The sequence below is a fragment of the Carassius carassius genome, chromosome 17, assembly GCF_963082965.1.
Source record: "Carassius carassius chromosome 17, fCarCar2.1, whole genome shotgun sequence".
Classification (NCBI taxonomy): domain Eukaryota; kingdom Metazoa; phylum Chordata; class Actinopteri; order Cypriniformes; family Cyprinidae; genus Carassius; species Carassius carassius.
Window position 1 is genome coordinate 2,227,911 of NC_081771.1, and position 19,894 is coordinate 2,247,804.

Consider the following 19,894-nt stretch of genomic DNA (forward strand, 5'->3'; position numbering starts at 1 on the left):
ACATAAAAGTTACAAAGATGTTAACATTTCAAAAATGTATAATAGTTGCACAAAATACATTTATATATATTAAAGTTGTTTAGTATATGCTGCATGTATGTATAAATATATTGTTTAATAATTATTTAAAAGTTAAAAATCATCTTAATCTATACTTAATCTATTTGACAAGCCTCTAATATAAAGAGCCTTGCAGTATATGTTTTTGGTCGTGTGGTATTCTCTGAAGTATGTTGGAGTGCCATGCAAATACCATGGAAGAAACATAATGAATATGTACGGGAATGCCTTGGTGCTTTGATTATGGTTATGATTTTCATATTCATGTACCATGATATTTACATGGCTCTCAAGGAATTTTATGTTTCTTTCATGTAAAAACAAACAGGATTACTGGCATAAAATAAGGTATAATAAAGTACCATGTACCGTACTTTTTAGTATGGTAGATTATCACTTGTAGAAATACTTGATAGGGTAAAGTCCAGCTTTGAAGCAGATAATGTGTACACACTTGTGTGTGTGTTTGCATTTAGTTCAATCACAGTCAAATACAGCACAAAAAGAAGAAGAGAAATATGAAGCATTGTTGTACTGTTCAGAATATGTGAACTTAAAATAATAGCAACAAAATATGAAGTGAAAATATATAAAAATAAATACATAAAATTAAATAAGAAAATAAAATGTATCATACTACATAATATATTCACATAAATTTGAAAAGCTTTACAATTGAAAAGTTTCTTGTTTTGTGTTCTCATAATTGAAAACATTGTTATTGTACATTGTGAGTGTTTTAAGGTTAATCTTGTCTTGTTGTGAATTTAACACTTTGCCAAAAATTCTTAAAAGATTAATAACGCAATTTTATTATAGACTCTCTCTCTCTCTCAAAGGTTTTTGCCCCCTTAAAATATTCAGATCATCAAACAAATTTTACATTACACAAAGATAATGCAAGTAAATACAAAATACAGTTTTTAAATGATGATTTCATTTATTAAGGGAAAAAAGCTGTCCAAACCTACCTGGCCCTATCTGAAAAGTAACTGCTCTCTCCTGTTAAATCATGAAAGAACTGTGATAAAACACATTTATTTTAGAAAGCTGAGTTAAATTTCACTAGCCACACCCAGATCTGATTACTGCCAGACCTGTTGAATCAAGAAATCACTGAAATACAACCTGTCTGACAAAGTGAAGCATGCTTAAAGAGCAACACATCATGCTGCGATCGAAAGAAATTCAAGAACAGATGAGAAAACAAAATAGTTGACATGTATTAGTCTGGAAAGAGTTATGAAACCATTTCTAAGGCTTTGGGACTCGAGTGAACCAGGAACAGAGCCATTATCCATAAATAGAGAAAATGTGGAACAGTGCTGAACCTTCCCAAGAATGTCGGATCTACCAAAATTACTCCAAGAGCACAACAATGGCTCAACCAGGAGGTCATGAAAGAACCCAGAACAACAGTTAAAGAACTGCAGGCCTCACTTGCCTCAATTATGATCAGTGTTCATGATTCAACAATAAGAAAGAGACTGGACAACAACAGCATCCATGAGAGAGATTCAAGGCAAAAGCCATTGCTGAACAAAAAGAACACAAAGAATCATCTCACATTTTCCAAACAATATTCTGATTATCCAAGACTTTTGGCAAATTTTGTGGACTGATACGACAAAAGTTTAAATTTGGCTTTTTTTTTTTTTTTTTTTTTTAATTTTTCAAATCAGGACAATGATCCCCTAAACACCAGCATGTTCGCCTCTGACTGGCTCAAGAACAACAAAATGAAGGTTTTCAAGTGGCCCAAGTCAAAGTCCAGACTTTGATTGAGATGTTGTGGCATGACCTTAAACAGTCCATTCATGCTTGAAATCCCTCTAATGTGGCTGAATAAAAACAATTCTGCAAAGAAGAGTAGTGCCATTGTTGCTGCAAATGGTGGCACAACCAGTTATTAAATGTAGGGGGCAATTACTTTTATACATAGGTCCAGGCAAGATATGGACAGCTTTTTGAAATCATAATTTCAAAACAACTTTACTCGGGTTATCTTTGTGTAATAATAAAATTAGTTTGAACTGAATCGACATATGTGACACATATGCAAAAAAAAAAAAAGTTCTACATTTTAGTTTTTTATGTTAAAGTGGATCCAAAATTTTATGCATAGAATAAATGTAAAAAATACGTATACGGCACAAGAATATAAGCACGCAGTGTGTGTGATCATTAAGCGGCTTGATCTATATTTGTGATTTGATCGATCGGTCGCAGGCTTTAGGACCCGGATGTGCAGTGAGTCTCAGACACCGGTTGATGATCCGCTCGCGACTCATTCAATGTCTGTTGTCAAAGAACAATAAACCGAACGTCTCCGCCGGACACGTTACACGCGTTTATGCTGCTGTATTAACACCAGTCCTCGTACACCTCTACCAGAGACCAGAGACCGGGCTGATCACCGAAGACCGGCGCACATCTGCATCACCGGCGGATTCCGCTCAGCCGTTCAGGCCACCGACGACAGTATGAGCCAGAGGTTCACGGTGACCGCGGGTGACATCCAGGGCGAAGTCAACCAGCTGTTCGAGGGCGACGAGGAGACCCCAAGTGCCTCGGACGCTGCGGAGGCATCCGGGAAAGGTGAGAGATTTATGACGCTTTGACACCTGTGAAGAATAAACTCATCCAACAGCTGCGAATATGAGACTGCGATATTAATATTCAACACACCACCCTCTGATAGTGTAACCATCAAATGAGAATAAATTACGATAATTAGTCTGTCATATTGGCCTTATGGATAATCTATTTTATGATGTAATCTATACAAAATATATTTAATATGCATTAATTATATTTTAAAAAATACATAGAACCTATAATCAGATTAGTCATGTTTAAAATTTGTAACCCTGTGGTTCAGTATACTGCACTGAATTTAATGCTTTTATAATGTCTGGTGCGTAATATAATATAGTTCATAATCTTAATGTATTGTTATTATTTCAAATCAATTCATGCACTTTCATATATACTAAATGAATGTATTTTAATGTATTTAAAAAAAATATTTCATATAGGCTAGCAGTAATAAATCCATATATACGTATATATATATATCTACAAGACTGCATTACTTATGACTTTAAATGGTCTCTTTTTGCATAATCATTTTATATAATGCTTAGTGCTTATAAATATAGTCTATGCAGATTATATTATTATTGTAATGTATTTATGTAATATTTCATGTATACTGTATGAGTATACTGATTCCTATTTCATACTTTATCAAGGAAATCTATTTAAACTGTATACTGAACTAGTTTTTATTAGGTTTTATTTGGTTTCTATATGTATGTAATATTCATTTTCATAGGCTATTTTGAGCATATATTATGTAATGATATAATAAATATAATCATAAATATAGTCATCATAATCATATTATATATTATGATTATAATAAATAGAAACATAATATATAATATTCAGTATATGAAATGCACATTTATAATATATTCATTCAATATTTCATCTAGACTATATGAATTATTTTTTAATTTCATAAGGACTAAGAAAATCCATGTGGCATTGCCGAAACCATGCTTTATTGTTATATCATTAAATATACTGAACATTTGGTTTTATTTTATCTATTGCACACTTGAAATTTTTTGCATGTCTAGTGCAAGCATATATTTTCATTGCCTAGATCAAGCTGTCATATATTACATTCATAATCAGTACATTACTTTGAGATTTGATCCTTCTTTGTGTGAGGAAAGAGAACCTGCTTGTGTTCATTTGTTCATCAGTACTGCAGTGCCAAATCTGATAGAGAGGCCAGTTTGGTGTCATATTTCTCATAGTGATGGATGAATGAATATATGCAGAATTCACTTCAGTGGCTTGTTGAAATGGTTACAATGTCTTGCCATGTCTGTTAGCCTTAAGTGGGCACAGTTGTCTTCACATAATGGCACTTCTGACGGTCAGTTGTATTTGATGAAGCCTTTGAATATTTAATGAGGTGAAATGCGCTTTAGCCACGCTGCACAGGAAGTCTGTTAAATAAAAGTCAGGCGGAATTATTCAGCTGTAATCAATAGTCTCTTGATGTTTTCTGTGATGTGATTTGCTATTTTTTTAAGTATTAAACAATTAAGTGATTTGATGGACAAAACAGTCAGTGAAAGCACAATGGGATGCAACAGAACATGTTTGATGTTTGTAATGTGGAGCGGGATTTCGGAACAGTGAGATGGAATGGGATGGGAATATTTAACATGACATGACTGAAATAGATACTAAGTGAGTAACCCACTAAATACTGAATTATTAGTCTAGGTCTAGTGGTGGTGTGTTTTGACTTTTTACTAAGGGCTCTAAAGCACCAGTTTCTTAAATGAATTGCAATATACAATGCAACACTTTGAATTGCACCATTAAGTTGTTCTACAATGTTATAGTTCTTCTACACCTGACAGGTCTTAAGAGTTCAGTGAAGTCTTGTTGTGAATACCTGCTTACATGTCCTACATTTCTCTGAATAGTAGCATGATAGGAAGCTTTGCTCCAAAAACTAGTGAGCTGTCTACCAAGGGTGCATTGCCGGAAATCTTCACTATCCAATCCGATTCCTTTTTTTTTTTTGTATGTTTTTTTAGAATAATACATTAAGTGATATAGAATGAAAAGAATACAGATTTTTTTTAAAGCTTCCTTTTAAAACGATTCTTAGTAAGTTGTAAGTTATAGTGCATTTATATTTATAGCCTACACGTTTAATAACACCATTTCACCCAAATTCCTTCTTTGTTTACCATTTTGAAGAAACTATTTTGGAGTTGTTTATTGCAAAGTTTTGTATGGACTTTTTTTTTTATTATTATCCCTGAATTTCTGCATTTGTGTTTTACTTTGAAAATATGCACTTTTCATATTATTCATAAATATTTGATTTAAATGATTCCTTGCAATTTTTTAACAAACATAAATATAAATTTCCAAAGAAATACTATACATGAAAAAGTCTTTGAATGTTTAACGAGGCAAATATGCCCTTTTTCTTATTTATTACTGAGTTTACCAACTGAATATCAAATATATGGGTGCATTTTTGTTAAAAATCATACCAAATTAGTAATAAATCAAAACAATTGTACGTTAAGATTTTTAAACTAAGTAAATATAGCTTTTGATGCGAAGCCTGTTCCAAAAAATATATATATTTGATATAATTATAAAATGCCTTCTTTTTTACTTCATTTCTTGGTGAAAATCAGATTTCTCTTAAACATTTAATTCATTATTGAAATTAATTGATAATAATAGCTAAACATTATTAATTTGGGGAATTGCATTACCCAGTTTAATATATTTGAGTGCGTTAATCAACTCTCACATACACATAACACACAGAGAGCTCTCTATGGCATTCACTTACAAATGTTCAGTCACTTACGAGAAACATTTTAATTAGGTTACTTGTTTAGAAGGTGCAAGGCAGCTCACTAGATTGTGGAATAGAGCTTTAGGCATCTGTTCTGATGAGTTCACTACCAAACATTGGTGTTTTTGCCAGATGAAGTCTCAAACCGAAGACAGTGTCCAGGAAGGTGTATGTAGAGTGTCCATCTTTGGTGTTCCTATCTATAGATATGCGTGCAGAGATGCGCACCTGTAGTCTCCTAGAGACGGTACAGCCTTGATGCTCTCGTCTCCGGTTCAAGTCACCACAACGTTTCCATGACAACTGCATCCTCTTTGTGCCATGATTGGTGTGTGCTTGAGGGAGTGCTGAATGCAATGATATTAGTAAAACCACAATGACTGCTCTCACCATGCACGCACTAGCCAATAACGCTGCTACATCACCTCCTGTGTCCATAAAACAAGCATGAATTGTCTGAAACCCACTCTGAGCTCTTTATTCAGACGTGCATGGGTATATTTGTGTGTGAGTACATGCATAAACATTAAAAAATAACAAAAAATAGCAAAGAGAGTAGGTGACTAGTTTAGTAGTCAGTCCACGCACAACAGCATCACAGGTACGTTCCTGCATCTCCTGGGTGTTTGGTGAGAAAGGCCTCGATGAGGTTGAAGCATCGCTGCTGTTTTTCGTGCTATTGCTGCTGTTGTTTTTATCTATCTCAGATGCCACCCGTGTAGAGGTTCATCTGACCGTGAATGTCTCCAGACAGTCTGAAATGTCTAGCCCGACTCTATATGCTGTATAAAGCTAATAGGATCATTAAGCCGTCCTGGATTTGGTTTAAATTATTCAGTATCTGATTCAGTGTGGCTCTCTCTTGTAGTAGCCTCTTTTTAGTGGTAGATATTACAATAATAGTCAGGAGTATTTACAGTTAAACTGGAAGAGCAGAAGTCATTGGTGCTGTCAGTGGTGCAAAAGTCACTAGCGCAGTGCTAATTTGCTTGTTAATTTTAATCTCTTCAGTGGCCAGTTTCTTTTTATATTTATATTCTTTTATAATTAAATTATTAAAGGTTCTGTTTTTCGTGCTTTTTTGAAGCTTTGATTGTGTGTGCAATATAACATGTGTTCATGTTTCGCGTGTAAAAAAACACAGTATTTTTCACACAATTCACTTATCTGTATACCGCTGTTTTCACTGTCATAAAAACAGACTGATGTCTTCCTTGTTCTATAAAGTCCCTCCTTCAGAAATACGTAACGAGTTCTGATTGGGCCAGCGGTTCCTGTGTTGTGATTCGACAGCAGCTGAGCGCACGCTGCCCTCCTGGAAACGCGATTGGACTAGTTTTGAGAAGCAAGTGTGCAGGAGCATGTGTTGGAGATGTACTTATAATCACAGGAGCGTATGGAAATCACATTCGATGTTTTTGCACAGCCCTAACATCTAGTTAAAAAGCTAAACAGCATTGCCCTTTGTGTAATAAGTTACAGAAACTGTTAAACGCACCAACTTAAATAATAAAATACACTTACCGGTTGTGGTCCGTAAACAACGCCTTCTCCAGACAAAGAGGGAACTCCTCCATCTTTCAGGAATAATCTTTGTGCGAATCCGGCATTAAACTGATTGAGATTGAGGAAGCTGTCCTCAGCAAAATGTGCTGCACATAGTTTTACATGCGGATTATAATTTTCGGGAACCGAGTTAAACATAAATTGTAACCACTGATCTCCAAGTACAGTGTCCCTGGGAAGCCCAAACAAAGATGATTGGACTCAGAGATGAAAATAACAGCGTTTCGACGACATGGCGACAAACACAAAACGCAGCTCTTCCTCCTTCTCCGTCGGAGCGCAACAAGACCACGCCCCCTTTTTGTGTATTCATGTGGCCGGATGTTAGTCAAAATACTGTTTTAGTGACATCATTACTGCAGGAACTAGAGGGATGTAGTCCAAACGGGTCGTTTTTTGTAGGTGAATTCTGTTAAATAAAATATCTCGCTTGGCATTGAACTTTGAGCATTAGAATTTTACAGATATTATTTATACTCTAACAACAACATTACACACTAACTAAAGTTTAAAACATGGGATCACGAAGAAGGGGACCTTTAACATAACTCTATCATCTGTATATATATAATATAGTTCAATTATTATAATTTTTTTTTGTAAAAGAGTACTTTGAAACAGGACCATTTTTATATTAAGTATATATTTTATTACAATTCCTTGCAAAATGTTATATTTGTAAATGTGTTTTCAAAGAAAATGCTTTTTTTATTGTAAAGAAAGTTGTTGATATATATATATATATATATAAAAAAAATTTTTTTTAATTTTTTTTCTTTATTTATTTTCTTTATGCACTCTAACAATTCAGTTGCTTGTAAGACTGTGTGGTTGTTGTGGTGTAATGCACTTTTAATTAATTTCAAAAATATCAGTTTGAAAGATTGCCTTCATTTATTTATTTATATTTATTTATTTAATATTTTTGTATTTGGTTTGTTTGTAAAATATTGCTAAATTATTGTATACAGTTAATTGAAGTATTGTTATTAAGTCTATTTACAATAATATTATTGAGTTTGCCATGAATATAGCCTTTTTACGTGTATAAATGGTCTTCGATGGTTTTTGGCTGTCTTATCATTCAGCAGCTGAAAATCTGATGTCTGGTAAATTATAAATGAACAGCACACCTATAGTGCTAAACAGTGCTCATGATTGAGGAATCCATCAGGACTGTAGCACAAACGTGTGGTCTGACGACTTGCATGACTAATTACACTTACTATTTTCTATCAAGCAGCCAGAAATAGTAGACAGAGTTCCAAATACAGTGCGTCGTCATTGCAATAGTTGGCATATTCCACACACCAGACAGAACTAGTGCCATAAGCAGTTTTTAACCATGTCAGTAATCACTCACATTTTACGCTGCTGCACAATAGCTGTGTTCTCCATCACAGACGTGCAGCTAGGGAGTCCAGGCTGCTTCGTAATGAGCATCTGCTGGAAGCGCCATGATGGACAAATTCGTCTCGATTTAGTGATTGTTTGCACAAAGACAAAGAACGCTCAGTCGACAAGAACGTCCCACACACTGCGCTGGAAAAACTGTGTGCAGAGTAAAGGAGGACTTTGTATGTTTTACATGGGGACCAAAGCTCTGGCAATGCAATCTGTTTTTTGTGTACTAAAAACACAACAAGAAAATTCCATTACCGCTTGCACAAGTAGTAATATCCATGATAAGCATCCCAGTGGCTTAACTGTAAACATTTAAATGAATAGTTTTACTGTTTATACACAAAAAATGTCCAGGCCTTAATGTAAGATTTCTATTTATTTGGACTACACACTTTAAGATAAACAAACTAATAAACAATGTAATGTATATTTGTCAGTCATGCATAAATGAAACGGGAATGCAACGAGTGTTTTAAATTCTCAGGTTTATATATTTATCATCAATAAATCCTATTTCTTTCAGTCTTATACATTTTAACTAAAAGAAAATAGCCTGTTCCACAGCTAGCTTTAGTTTAACCTTTAAGCTAAATTATTTAAATTATTTCCCATTGTAATTATAGGTAAATAAAATTACATCTAAAATCGTAAAAATAATGTCTTGAAATTAAATATATTATAAAACACTTTATTTCAGTTAAGGCAACATTTCTCATTGTAATTTAGCTTAACTTGATCTACTGAAGTAACTAAAACTGAAATAAATAAAAAAATAAAAACATCTGCTAAACATGACAAAACCACAACAAAGTTACTAAAACTGTAAAATGAAAACTGATGAATAAAACTATTACAGTCTCAATGATACTAAAGTAACGCTGGTCTTTTCAGTGTACAGATTTCTGCAGATTCTGAGCAGTTTAAATAAATGCATTTTCTAAATATGATTGGTTAAATAAAATCAAATAGATTTTATATAATAAATGATGCTTTGTTTTTTCCCCTTTATTTTTTATGCTGTTAAATTGCATAAACCTTATAATCAGGCCTAAATATGTTGTACTTTTTTTTTTTTTTTTTCATTCACATTGCTTTGTCCATTTCTGATCATTTTCATATCAAGTGTTTAACATTTTCACAATATAGTAGTAAAATATGTGTCCAGAGCAGAAAATGCAGCCAGAGCAGCTTGTATTGTTTTAGCTGATGTTGTGTTTGTCTCCATTGTTGTCATTGGCCGCTCAGCTTGTGTTCATTTGCATAACGCTCCAGAATCAATTGCTGTCCAAATTCGGTGGATGCCATTAGCGTATTGGGATATGCAGATTGTTTAGCTCTCAATGAGCAGTCCATCCTTTCTTCATAATGGCACATTGAGCTGTCTGTTTCCATTCAAGCCATCGCTTGTGAGACAGACGAGTAAGCGCTCTCGCTATTTTAGCATAATGCTGGTCTGGTGGCGCAGGTTTCCTGTCTATTAGTCTATTGTTTGTCTGTGTGTGTAAGCAATCAGTCTCTCAGTCCCACCAGCCGCTGTCAGGTAATAATGTGGTGATCACGAGCTCTGTGGGATTTACAGAAGGACAGGATTCACTCGATGTGGAATGTCTTCTTCTGTGTCTTAAGATCCAGTTGTTCTCTTTTAATCATTTAATTATTACAATTTTAAGTGAAAACAATCCTTATCAATATGAAATAATGATATTATAAACCTATTATTTCAATTATAAATATATAGTTATATAACATTATTTAATTATAATATTAAATAAAACATTAAATCGTTAAATATAAAGTGAAAGCAATCCTTTTAAGCCAAAAAACACCTTTCATGCATGTTTTATCTTAATTCGCTGGGGTATATTTTTTGCAATAGCCAACAATACATACACATGAATGGGTGAAAATTATAATTTTTGCTTTCATGCAAAAAACCATTAGGACATTAAGTAAAGATCATGTTCCATGAAGATATTTTGTACATTTTCTACTTTAAATATATCAAATCTTAATTTTTTGATTAGTAATATGCATTGCTAAGAATTCATTTGGACAAATTTAAAGGTGATTTTCTCAGTATTTAGATCTTCTTCTTTTTTTTCATCCCCAGATTCTAGATTCTCAAATAACTGTATCTCGGCCAAATATTGTCCTCCTAACTAACGTGTTACATAAAAAATTCAATTGTTCAATATAAAGTGAATGATAGATTTGGCTTTACAACCCAATTTAAAATGATATACACATCTTTATATATAACATGTGTCTCTGTGTGTGTGTCCCAGCAAACCAACTTAAACTGAAGTCTTGCTTTCTGTAATTATTTGATTGTTATTTTTTATGTGACTGCAATTGTTTTTGTTTTACCGTTAAAGTCATGAAATGATAATTGAATTACCCTTTTCCAGAAAGGACGGGTTAATGAATTGGATTGGATCTACTGATATACACGCGTGCAGAAACACAGACAGGGGAACACTATATGTCTGCTAGATATAGATATTATTGTCAGATCACTCGTCTGTGCTATAATGTCATTACAATAGTGCATCTCTTCACATTGATTTTAGTCTCGTCTAGTCTTGAGATAAATGTTGCTTATCAACATCAATGACAGGCCTTTCCTCATGGTCATACATGACCGCATTATATTGCTCATAAACAATGTCTGCTAAATAAACCTGCAGTGCAAAACACCAGAGATCAATTTCAAAAGAGATGCAATTACATTACTGCACCACTCGACTGCATACCAGTAATAAGAGTAAAACGAGACTGAAGCTGTCAGAGCAAAATTACTGGTGACTATATTGAAAAATATATTAAAGAAGAAAGAAAGAATGTTTTGCATAAAGAAGATTAAGGCTGTTATTACGATTTTTTTCCTCCATATTTTAACCCCTAAACATTCATGGGAAAATGGTATTACATTTATATAACTTTATTTACTTAAATGTTATATGTAAATATTTAATTTGTAATGGATTTGTTCATAATGGAAGTCATTTTCATTGAAAAATGAAAATTTGGATTTTTATACATTCATGCAACAGAGATGAGAAAAACAAATCTTTAAAAATAAATGTCTAGATGCATTATTTTGACATGAGATTATTTATGCAAAATGTTGTTATTTTTTATTTTATTATATTTATTTGCATTTTACTTTATGGTTGAACATGATCTAGACTTGTATTTGTAAGATTCATTATCATTCATTCAGATAAAGAAAAATTATATTAAAGCTGTACAGGTAACAGTTTCACAACATACTCAAAAATATTATTCAAGAAAGAAAGAAATATTTAGCAAAAGAAAAGTAGAAAAGTTGTTAAAGTTGTTAAAATTAATATATTTATTTATTTATTTATTCTGAAGCTAGCACATTTTAATCCCCAAATTCTCAATACTATGGAAAACGTAATTTTCATATTATTTTTTTAAAATGTGCATTAATATGCTCTTAATATTTATATTTATTTAAATATATGTATTTAATATGAAAACAAAAAATGGGGGAAAATAGTTTCTTTATGCAAAATATTTTATTTTATTCTGTTTTATTATTTTATTTACTTTTTCCAGTCTTATTCCAGTATTCAGAAGCGCTCATGTTGATCAGTGTAATGTATGCAAACTGCAGAGGGCAGCTGTGTTCTGCGGGAGCATCAGTTTCCCGTTCCAGACTCGGTTCTAGAGTTTGTTATCAGGGGTAGAAGCAGACATGAGGTGGGGGTCGTAGCTGTGTAGATGCTGCCAGCGTTATCATGCAAAGCCTTCATAGGCTTGTTATGTAACACAGCATCTACACAAAGAAAGGATGAGCAGAAATAACTGCTTGAATCTCAAGGAAAAGGGGAGAGGATTCATGGCTCAGCTACATCAAAGAAAAGACACGCTGTAATGATGTCATGATTCACATCCAGGATCTTACCGTATTGTTATGGTCTAAACGGCAGGAACAATTGTTCTTGCACTGATCTTACTGCCTTGAGCCATTTCTGAGCCTCGATCCCTGCAGAAACAGTGTAGTTTGAATTATTGATAGTGACCGGCACTAAATGTTAACCTAGATTTATTCATAATAACTTACTTGGGCCACCTAATATTTTAAGCTCAGTTCTATTGGTTTAAATGAGAACACTGAGAGAAATGTGCAATCAAAATTGCTAATAATTTTGCATATAAATACGCCATTTGTTCTAATGTTGATCCGGATTGTCTTAAATGATGGATCATGAGCCTGCGGTTAGTAATTAGCATAATACAGCCCGAATCATCTCCATATAAGGGTTTACCGCACAGTTCTTCTCCTACAGCCAATCGTCATTCTGTTGTTGGAGAGCATGTGCTGGAAGATCTTCCTCCGTTATGGCTATTTCAGTTTGAAATGCATTTAAGCAAGCGTGATAATTGCACATGCAGAAATGTTCATGCTCTTCATATCATGAAGATGATTGTTTTAAATGCAGGATATTGGAAATGAATTTGCCTTGTTACGGCAGTGTCATGGATAGCCATGTTTTCCAAGTGTGATCTGGATTTTCTCATATGCTGAAAGGACCTTCTGAGCTGTTCAGAGCTGTTGCCTCTGGTTTCATCATTGTCTCTGGGGCTGCTGCTGGATTGTGGTGGCAGGAAGACGTTTCTCCACACCTTCATTTACCATTAAACACCAGAAATGAACCTGCAGTCCTCAACCACAGACACCACAAACTATCTATCTGTTGTTCTTTCTGTTCATTTGTTCTGTCTATCTATCATTCTATTCTTTCTGTCTATCTTTTTTATCATTCTATCTATTGTTCTGTAGTTTGTTCTAAGGTTCAGTTGTGTGTTTTATCCATCTAGTCTCTCATTATATCTGTCTGTGTATCTAACTGTCTATCTTCACTGTCAAATTTGATGTGAACAAGAAACTAATTATGATTTAAGGAACAAGTGCAGAATTTATTTTTTTAATTATTTCATTTATTGAACATTCTACGTCCTTGCATTCAAATTCAAGTTGTAATTCTGCATCCTGGTCTGCTACCTCAGTCGATTTTTTTTAAGACATTCTCGTTTGAATTCAGAATTTTGTACAACTCTGATTCTGAAGCTGCTGCTTGATCTCTTCTGAGCAGGAACTAGTCGCTCTTTTTTTTTATTTTTTTTATGAGGTTTAGCCATCAAATCACTAAACAATGATCACGATACTTGGTTTCTGCTCTATATCCTTGGAACTCGATTGAATTTGTAATGTAGCATATACTCTGGTATTAAGGCACAGTCAGATGTCTTGCTGCCATCTGTTCTCAGTGTAAACCAGAAACAGTGATGCACATTCATGTGTGGTCGTTTAGACTGGTTTTAGATCAGTATTTAGAGGTTGTCATAGAGACTCGGGTCATGATCTTTCTGTGGAGAAGCTGTGTTGTTTAAAAATGGAAACTGTCTCTAAGGACTCATGCATGCAGCTGAGAGAAGTGATGGATAGAGCGATGTTATGACTGCAATTAGCCTCTAAAGCAGCCATTTTCCTCAGTTCTGTGTGAAGGAGAATGTGAAGGAGAGCGGCCTGCAGTTTTATTTTTTATCGAAGGAGGTATAAAAGGTGCCCGTGGCAAAACATAGCAGGCTATTAAAAAGGGAATTTGAGAGGAGTTGGTGAAAAGTAGGTGATTGCTTTTGGTGAGTCATACCACCCAAACACACCTACACACACACACACACACACACACACACACAGTGAAGAAAAATGCCCAAATCAACATCAGCTTAATAACTTAATGTCACAGTCAGATGCCCTTCTTCCAGGGTCCCACTTTAACGGGTGAACTGAGAATATATATATATTGATGGTTATATTGTGCAGTATTTCTAGGAAAATTACTATTAACTTGCTTATTAATTTTATTTACTAAAACAAAGCACTTACCATGTGTTAATCCTATACCCTGCCTCTTTCTTTTAAATTTCTCTCTTTTTATCTCTCTGTGAACTTCTGTCGCTCGGGGCTCTTTTCTAAACGGACTGTGATATAAACATGTAGCTCTGAAATCTCTGGTGGCTCTGGCTCCCCAGCGGACGTAAGTTCACGACCGTCCCATTCATCCGGCTGATCTCAGCTCATGTCCAGCGGTTATCACGACTAATCACGGCCCCTCAAGAGCCTCAGATTATTTCAGAGCACACTGCAATATGAGCCAGCTGCACAAAGTCAAAAAGGTGAATGACATTTTTTCCTCAAACTAACCACCTGCTGTAGTTCCCTGTCATCAGAGTGGTTTGTTTATCATCATAGTACATTATTAGCCTGGGAGGAGGACTTTAATGATAAAGAATGAGCTTGGAAATACACCGTGCCGAGCTGTGGAAAAAGTTGCAGTGATGAATGAGTCTTGGCTCTTATGGCCTGAGACGCGAATGAGTCTGTTGGCAGGGGTTCAAAGAGCCTGGGGTTCAAGAAGCTACGTTTAGTATTTTATATATGCTGGAAAGCCACAGCGACTCTGAATCACTCTTTGGTTCATTCCTGAACTAATTCATCAAAGCTGTCGGTATGTGTGAAAAATGCATTATTTCAGCAACATTAATTATTGATTCATGAGTTTTTACTCATGTTTAGGGTTAGAGATTTGAACAAACTTTAGCATGCGTCATCCTGCAGCATTTGTTCTCTGCTTAGCAAGACACAAGATTTGAGGAATCAGTCAGTGATCAAAGTAAAGCTTTCATTAGACCTTTAAGTACAGTATCTGCATTTTAAAGTTAAATGCATCAGTCTGGTACAAAATTAAGAGCTCCAAGTCCATTTCAGTGAACAAATTAAACACGTGTTACATTTCTATGCATTTGGCAGATGCTTTTATCCAAATGGACTTACATTACATTTAAGGTACACTTTATCAGTTCAAATGGAGACTTTTGATAACGATGGCATGTCTGCCCATATTCGCTCTGCCTATCCATGATGACCGTGTAGACCAGGGATCAGCAACCTTTTCGGCATGACGTGCCATTTTTTATTTTTATGGTTAACCACTGTGCCAACACAGCCCCCCCCCCCCACACCCCGATATAATTCTGTATTTAAACGGTACATACACAATTTTTTATTATACGATAAAAAAAAGTTTTTTTTAACGTTTAATCAACGTTAATGCACTGCTTTAATTGATGAACGTGCACACACAGACACACACACAACACACACCACTCGCACACAGAGATCTGAGATCGTGCTGTGCAAAAAGTAGCATTCAGAAGCTCATAAACCTATGAGTGTTGTCACGCTACTTTTATTAATCGATACTGAATCGCTACATTATATTTCTCAACAACAAAGGGGCAAAATCGCTTCATTGTCTGCAGAGAGAGACAATTTACCCCCCCCCCCCACTTTCTTTCTCTCAAAATGGCCATATTTCAGAAAATTTTTCATATTTTTTTCATATAGCTTTAGGTCATTTAACATTTCTATGGTAAAACGTATTATTAAAAGTTGACTAATGTTAATTGATTTGCAGCTTCATCTTACCTCACTCTCTTTAACGTTAAACTGACGCTTCGCGCTCTGCTTCTGTGAACAGTAAACCCCGCCTACTTTGATCTGATTGGCCATCTCAGTCATTTTGACATTGACGAGTGCTGTTAGACCGAGGCTTTGATCTGAAGCACCTAGTATGTGCAGTGTTTGCACGTGCATCCATGCAAGTTAATTCTCACACTTTAATAGTATTTGTAGCTCCTAACAGGCTGTGTGACTATGAGAAGTTATTACATCAAACTGTACGTCATTATACAGTTTTCCTTATTGCTTGCGTGCCAGCGATTATCCCTCTGCGTGCCACTGTTGGCACGCGTGCCGTAGGTTGCCAACCCCTGGTGTAGACAATAACATCATGCTCAGTGTCGTACCTGCATGAATGCTATTGGTAGTGTGGTGTGCTAACATTATGGAAAGTTCCTGTGGCTCAGTGGTAGAGCATTGCGTTAGCAGTGCAAAAGGTTGTGGGTTCGATTCCCAAGGGAACAAATGTGAGGTAAAAAAGCAAAAGTTAGCCTAAATGCAGTAAGTCAATTTGGATAAAAGTGTCTGTTAAATGTAATAAAACTGTGTGGAAAAACTTTAACTTGATTATAGTTTGTCAGACTCAGCAGAAGTAATGACGTGTGCCTTCAGAACAGCAGGTCTGTGTGGTCTTCACATCTGGAGGAGTTATCGGGTATCTGCTCAGAAGTTCGGTGTGTGCTGAGATGAGCGAGCGAGTGAGGGTGTTGATATAGTTGTTGTGGTTGAGTCTCTGCTGTAGGTTTTTAATCAGCACAGGTCTGTTGTTATCTGCCGCACAACCACAAGCTTAAAGGTCAGCGCTGACAGCTCACGGTCCCCTTTATCTCCATTCAAACACACACACAGACACACACAGCCAGACCAAGGGCTTCACAGTCGCTATTTGGTGTTACAGCAGTACTTACTCTCTACCTGGTTAAAACACCCTTCACAGGTGATACTGAGTCTTTGAATAGTAATATAAATATGCAACATCACCATTCTACTGGATATTCATTGCTTTGCACATACTGTGACAGTATATTTCCATGTAGTGGCCAGGATCTTAAATTGTCATGAAAACATGACATTGTCTGAAAGGTTTGGATAAAAGACAGAAAGTAGAATATGAATAGCACTAGTATACATGGATTTCTCGGTGACGTCATCACTGCTTGCGCATGCAACCAAGAGGCAAAAGACCCGCGCTCTTCGTACCGGAGTAAATGGTTTAGGTCGTGGTGTTGTCGCTAGTCAAAATGCCAAGGAGTTGTTGCGTTGTCAATTGTACCAACCGAACAAGTGCTGGGTGTCAGATGTTCAACGTGCCACAGTATGTCCGGATTTTGATTCGTAAACAGTTGGACGTTTTACATAATGTTATATTAATAATATATTAATATGAAACACAAACAAACAGATCCAACTCTGAAATTGCAATTTATTATTGAGTCAACAAGAAATTACAAACAATGCGAAATCTACGTTAATTACAATGTTCTTTTACTGAACTCGGCATAACAGATAGCGGTTTTCTGCCTCCTGGATGCGCGCGCATCCGGTATTGTTTGTATACAAGAAACCCGTGTATAATTTTCTACTTAAATTTTATTGGGTTTCAAGTGGCTAAAAGAGCAATTACAGGTCAGAAATGTATTTTATTGTTGGTTAAATCTGTTGTAGTATATGTTAATATTTTAAATTATCTTTATTTTTGTATTTTTAGTTTTCATTCTAATTTAAAGTTAAGTAAGTTTTGTATTTTTTATTTAATTGTAATCTAATAAGTATATCTATATAGTTTTAAAAAAAAATTTGTAATTTTATTTTATTTGAGTTAGCAACATTTCTGATTGTCATTAAGAGCTGTTATCTAATTTTTACGTTTTATCTCAAATTTTAGCTTTATTTCAATTTATTAAAATTTATTTTTAGATTTACAGAACAACAGCACTGATATGAACTGAAACATATCTCATCAAACACTCAATTTGCAGCTTTGTACTCTTGCTTTATGACATCTATTACTCATTTGTGTCTCATCTTGTGTCTGTTTTTGGCAATTTCAGGAAAAACATTTGATTGATGATTTGATGAAAATTGATCCATGTAAGAAACAAAACTGACATCTCCATTATGTCTTCTCACATATGAAAGGGCAACATCTGAGGAAAAAAAAAATTCCTTTGGGAAATATTGATTCTGGTTCAATGAATGTGTAAATATGAGAGAAGATTCCACTCTCTGCTCATGAAATAATGTGTGCATGGCTTGAGCCATTTAATCTTTTCTCTTGCTTTGATATAATTCTTAGTAATTGCATGCAAATGCAAGGAATTTCCCGCAGGCGAACATCATTTCCTGCTGTTAATGGTTTTATATAGGTGATGATTATTTCTCAAAATGAAAAAGAGCACGTTGAAAAACTGTAGATACATGCGAAGTGGAAAGTATAGTAATGATTATGAATTAATGGGAAGCAAATGAGCAGTTGAACGCCCCCAGACCTTTTCACTCAGTTCAAAGAACAGAGGCCAGATGCATGGAGCGAGATGTGCATGGCTAATGTTCAGTGACAGTCTCCTTCCTTTCTCCTCATGCTATTTCTCCCATTTTCTCATGAATTGGCAATGACCTGTAGAGCAGATTAGTAACAGAGCTGTAACGGTGTGACTGTGTAACCAGCAGATTTACATATCAAAAAGTATTTACGCGCTACTAAGCGAGGAGAAATAGAAACGACTCTCATGCATTTGTTCCGTCGTGTATTACAGACGAACCGCAGAGTTATCAGCCCTCACCAATGCCATTTATGGAAAAACAGGCCGCCCCCCTTCACATTCGCTGAGGGCTCGACTTCAATCATCACCACTGTGTTATAAATTTGGAACAGTCGCATGAAGACATCACAAGATTAAAATGCATCTCTCTCCACATTTCGAGAAAATTTGTCTATTGCTTTCTCTGTCTCAAATGGAGATGGGATGTTTAGGCAGCAGCCGCCTGATTTAGGCCTCTCGCATCTTTTGATTGTTTCGTCCGCAACCCTGTTTATCTGAACGGCGTTCAGATTCATTATGGAATCTGCTGCTGGAAAGTAACCTGATGCGGTTGTAAACAAGTGTGGCTCTTTAACGCGTCTCGTAGAGACCTTATGCTGAATTATGGCAGGTCGTAATGTTTACAGGCCAAATGATTGTATAGACGGTGGGCAGTTCTGCTGATCTTTATTTCAGACCTCATAATGTTTCAGGGTCTTTTACTTTTCTGCTTATGTTTATAAATATATTATTTATATATATTTATTTATTTATTGCAATAATAATTATAATAATTATTATTATTATTCCATGTAATTATTTATTATCATATATTCATGAATTTTTATATTAAATTAATTGCTAATATTATCGTTATTATTCCATTTAATTATTTATTATGCTTTCTACTTCTTACTTTTTTACCCATTTATATCTATTTATTAAATTTAAACAATATTTATATTGATAAACTGCAAAAAAAAAATCTATTTTTACTTATTTATATAATTTTATTTTTTTATTTTTAGCATTTCCACAGACCCCCAACATATATTTTTACACTGGTATATTCACATATTTATATTTATATTCATTGCTCTTATCAACAATAAAAGGCTATATTACTTTTGTAAGAATTATTGCAATAATAATAATTTAATTTATTTTATTATATATTGAGCAATGTTGTCTTTTATGCTGTGGTTTTGGCCATTTTATAAAAGCAATGCAACGCTTATTGCTTTAAATAAATAGTTTACACACACACAGATACAAACACACACATATATGTAATTAAATTCTATTAAAAAGCAGATTGTCCAAGCCGATCTTTTCCATACTATGAAAGTGGACGGAAGTCATATTTCTTCCAAG

General features: G+C 34.7%; 1 protein-coding gene across 1 annotated transcript in view; it reads left to right on the plus strand.

Annotated features, from left to right (window-relative positions):
• The first annotated feature begins 2,345 nt into the window (after positions 1 to 2,345).
• slc12a5a (solute carrier family 12 member 5a) overlaps positions 2,346 to 19,894 on the plus strand; it is a 135,433-nt gene continuing 117,884 nt past the window's right edge. Inside the window, exon 1 of the mRNA XM_059570385.1 lies at positions 2,346 to 2,658. Coding sequence (XP_059426368.1) covers positions 2,544 to 2,658 — 115 coding nt within the window. The 5' untranslated portion in view covers positions 2,346 to 2,543. The remainder of the gene's footprint in view (positions 2,659 to 19,894) is intronic.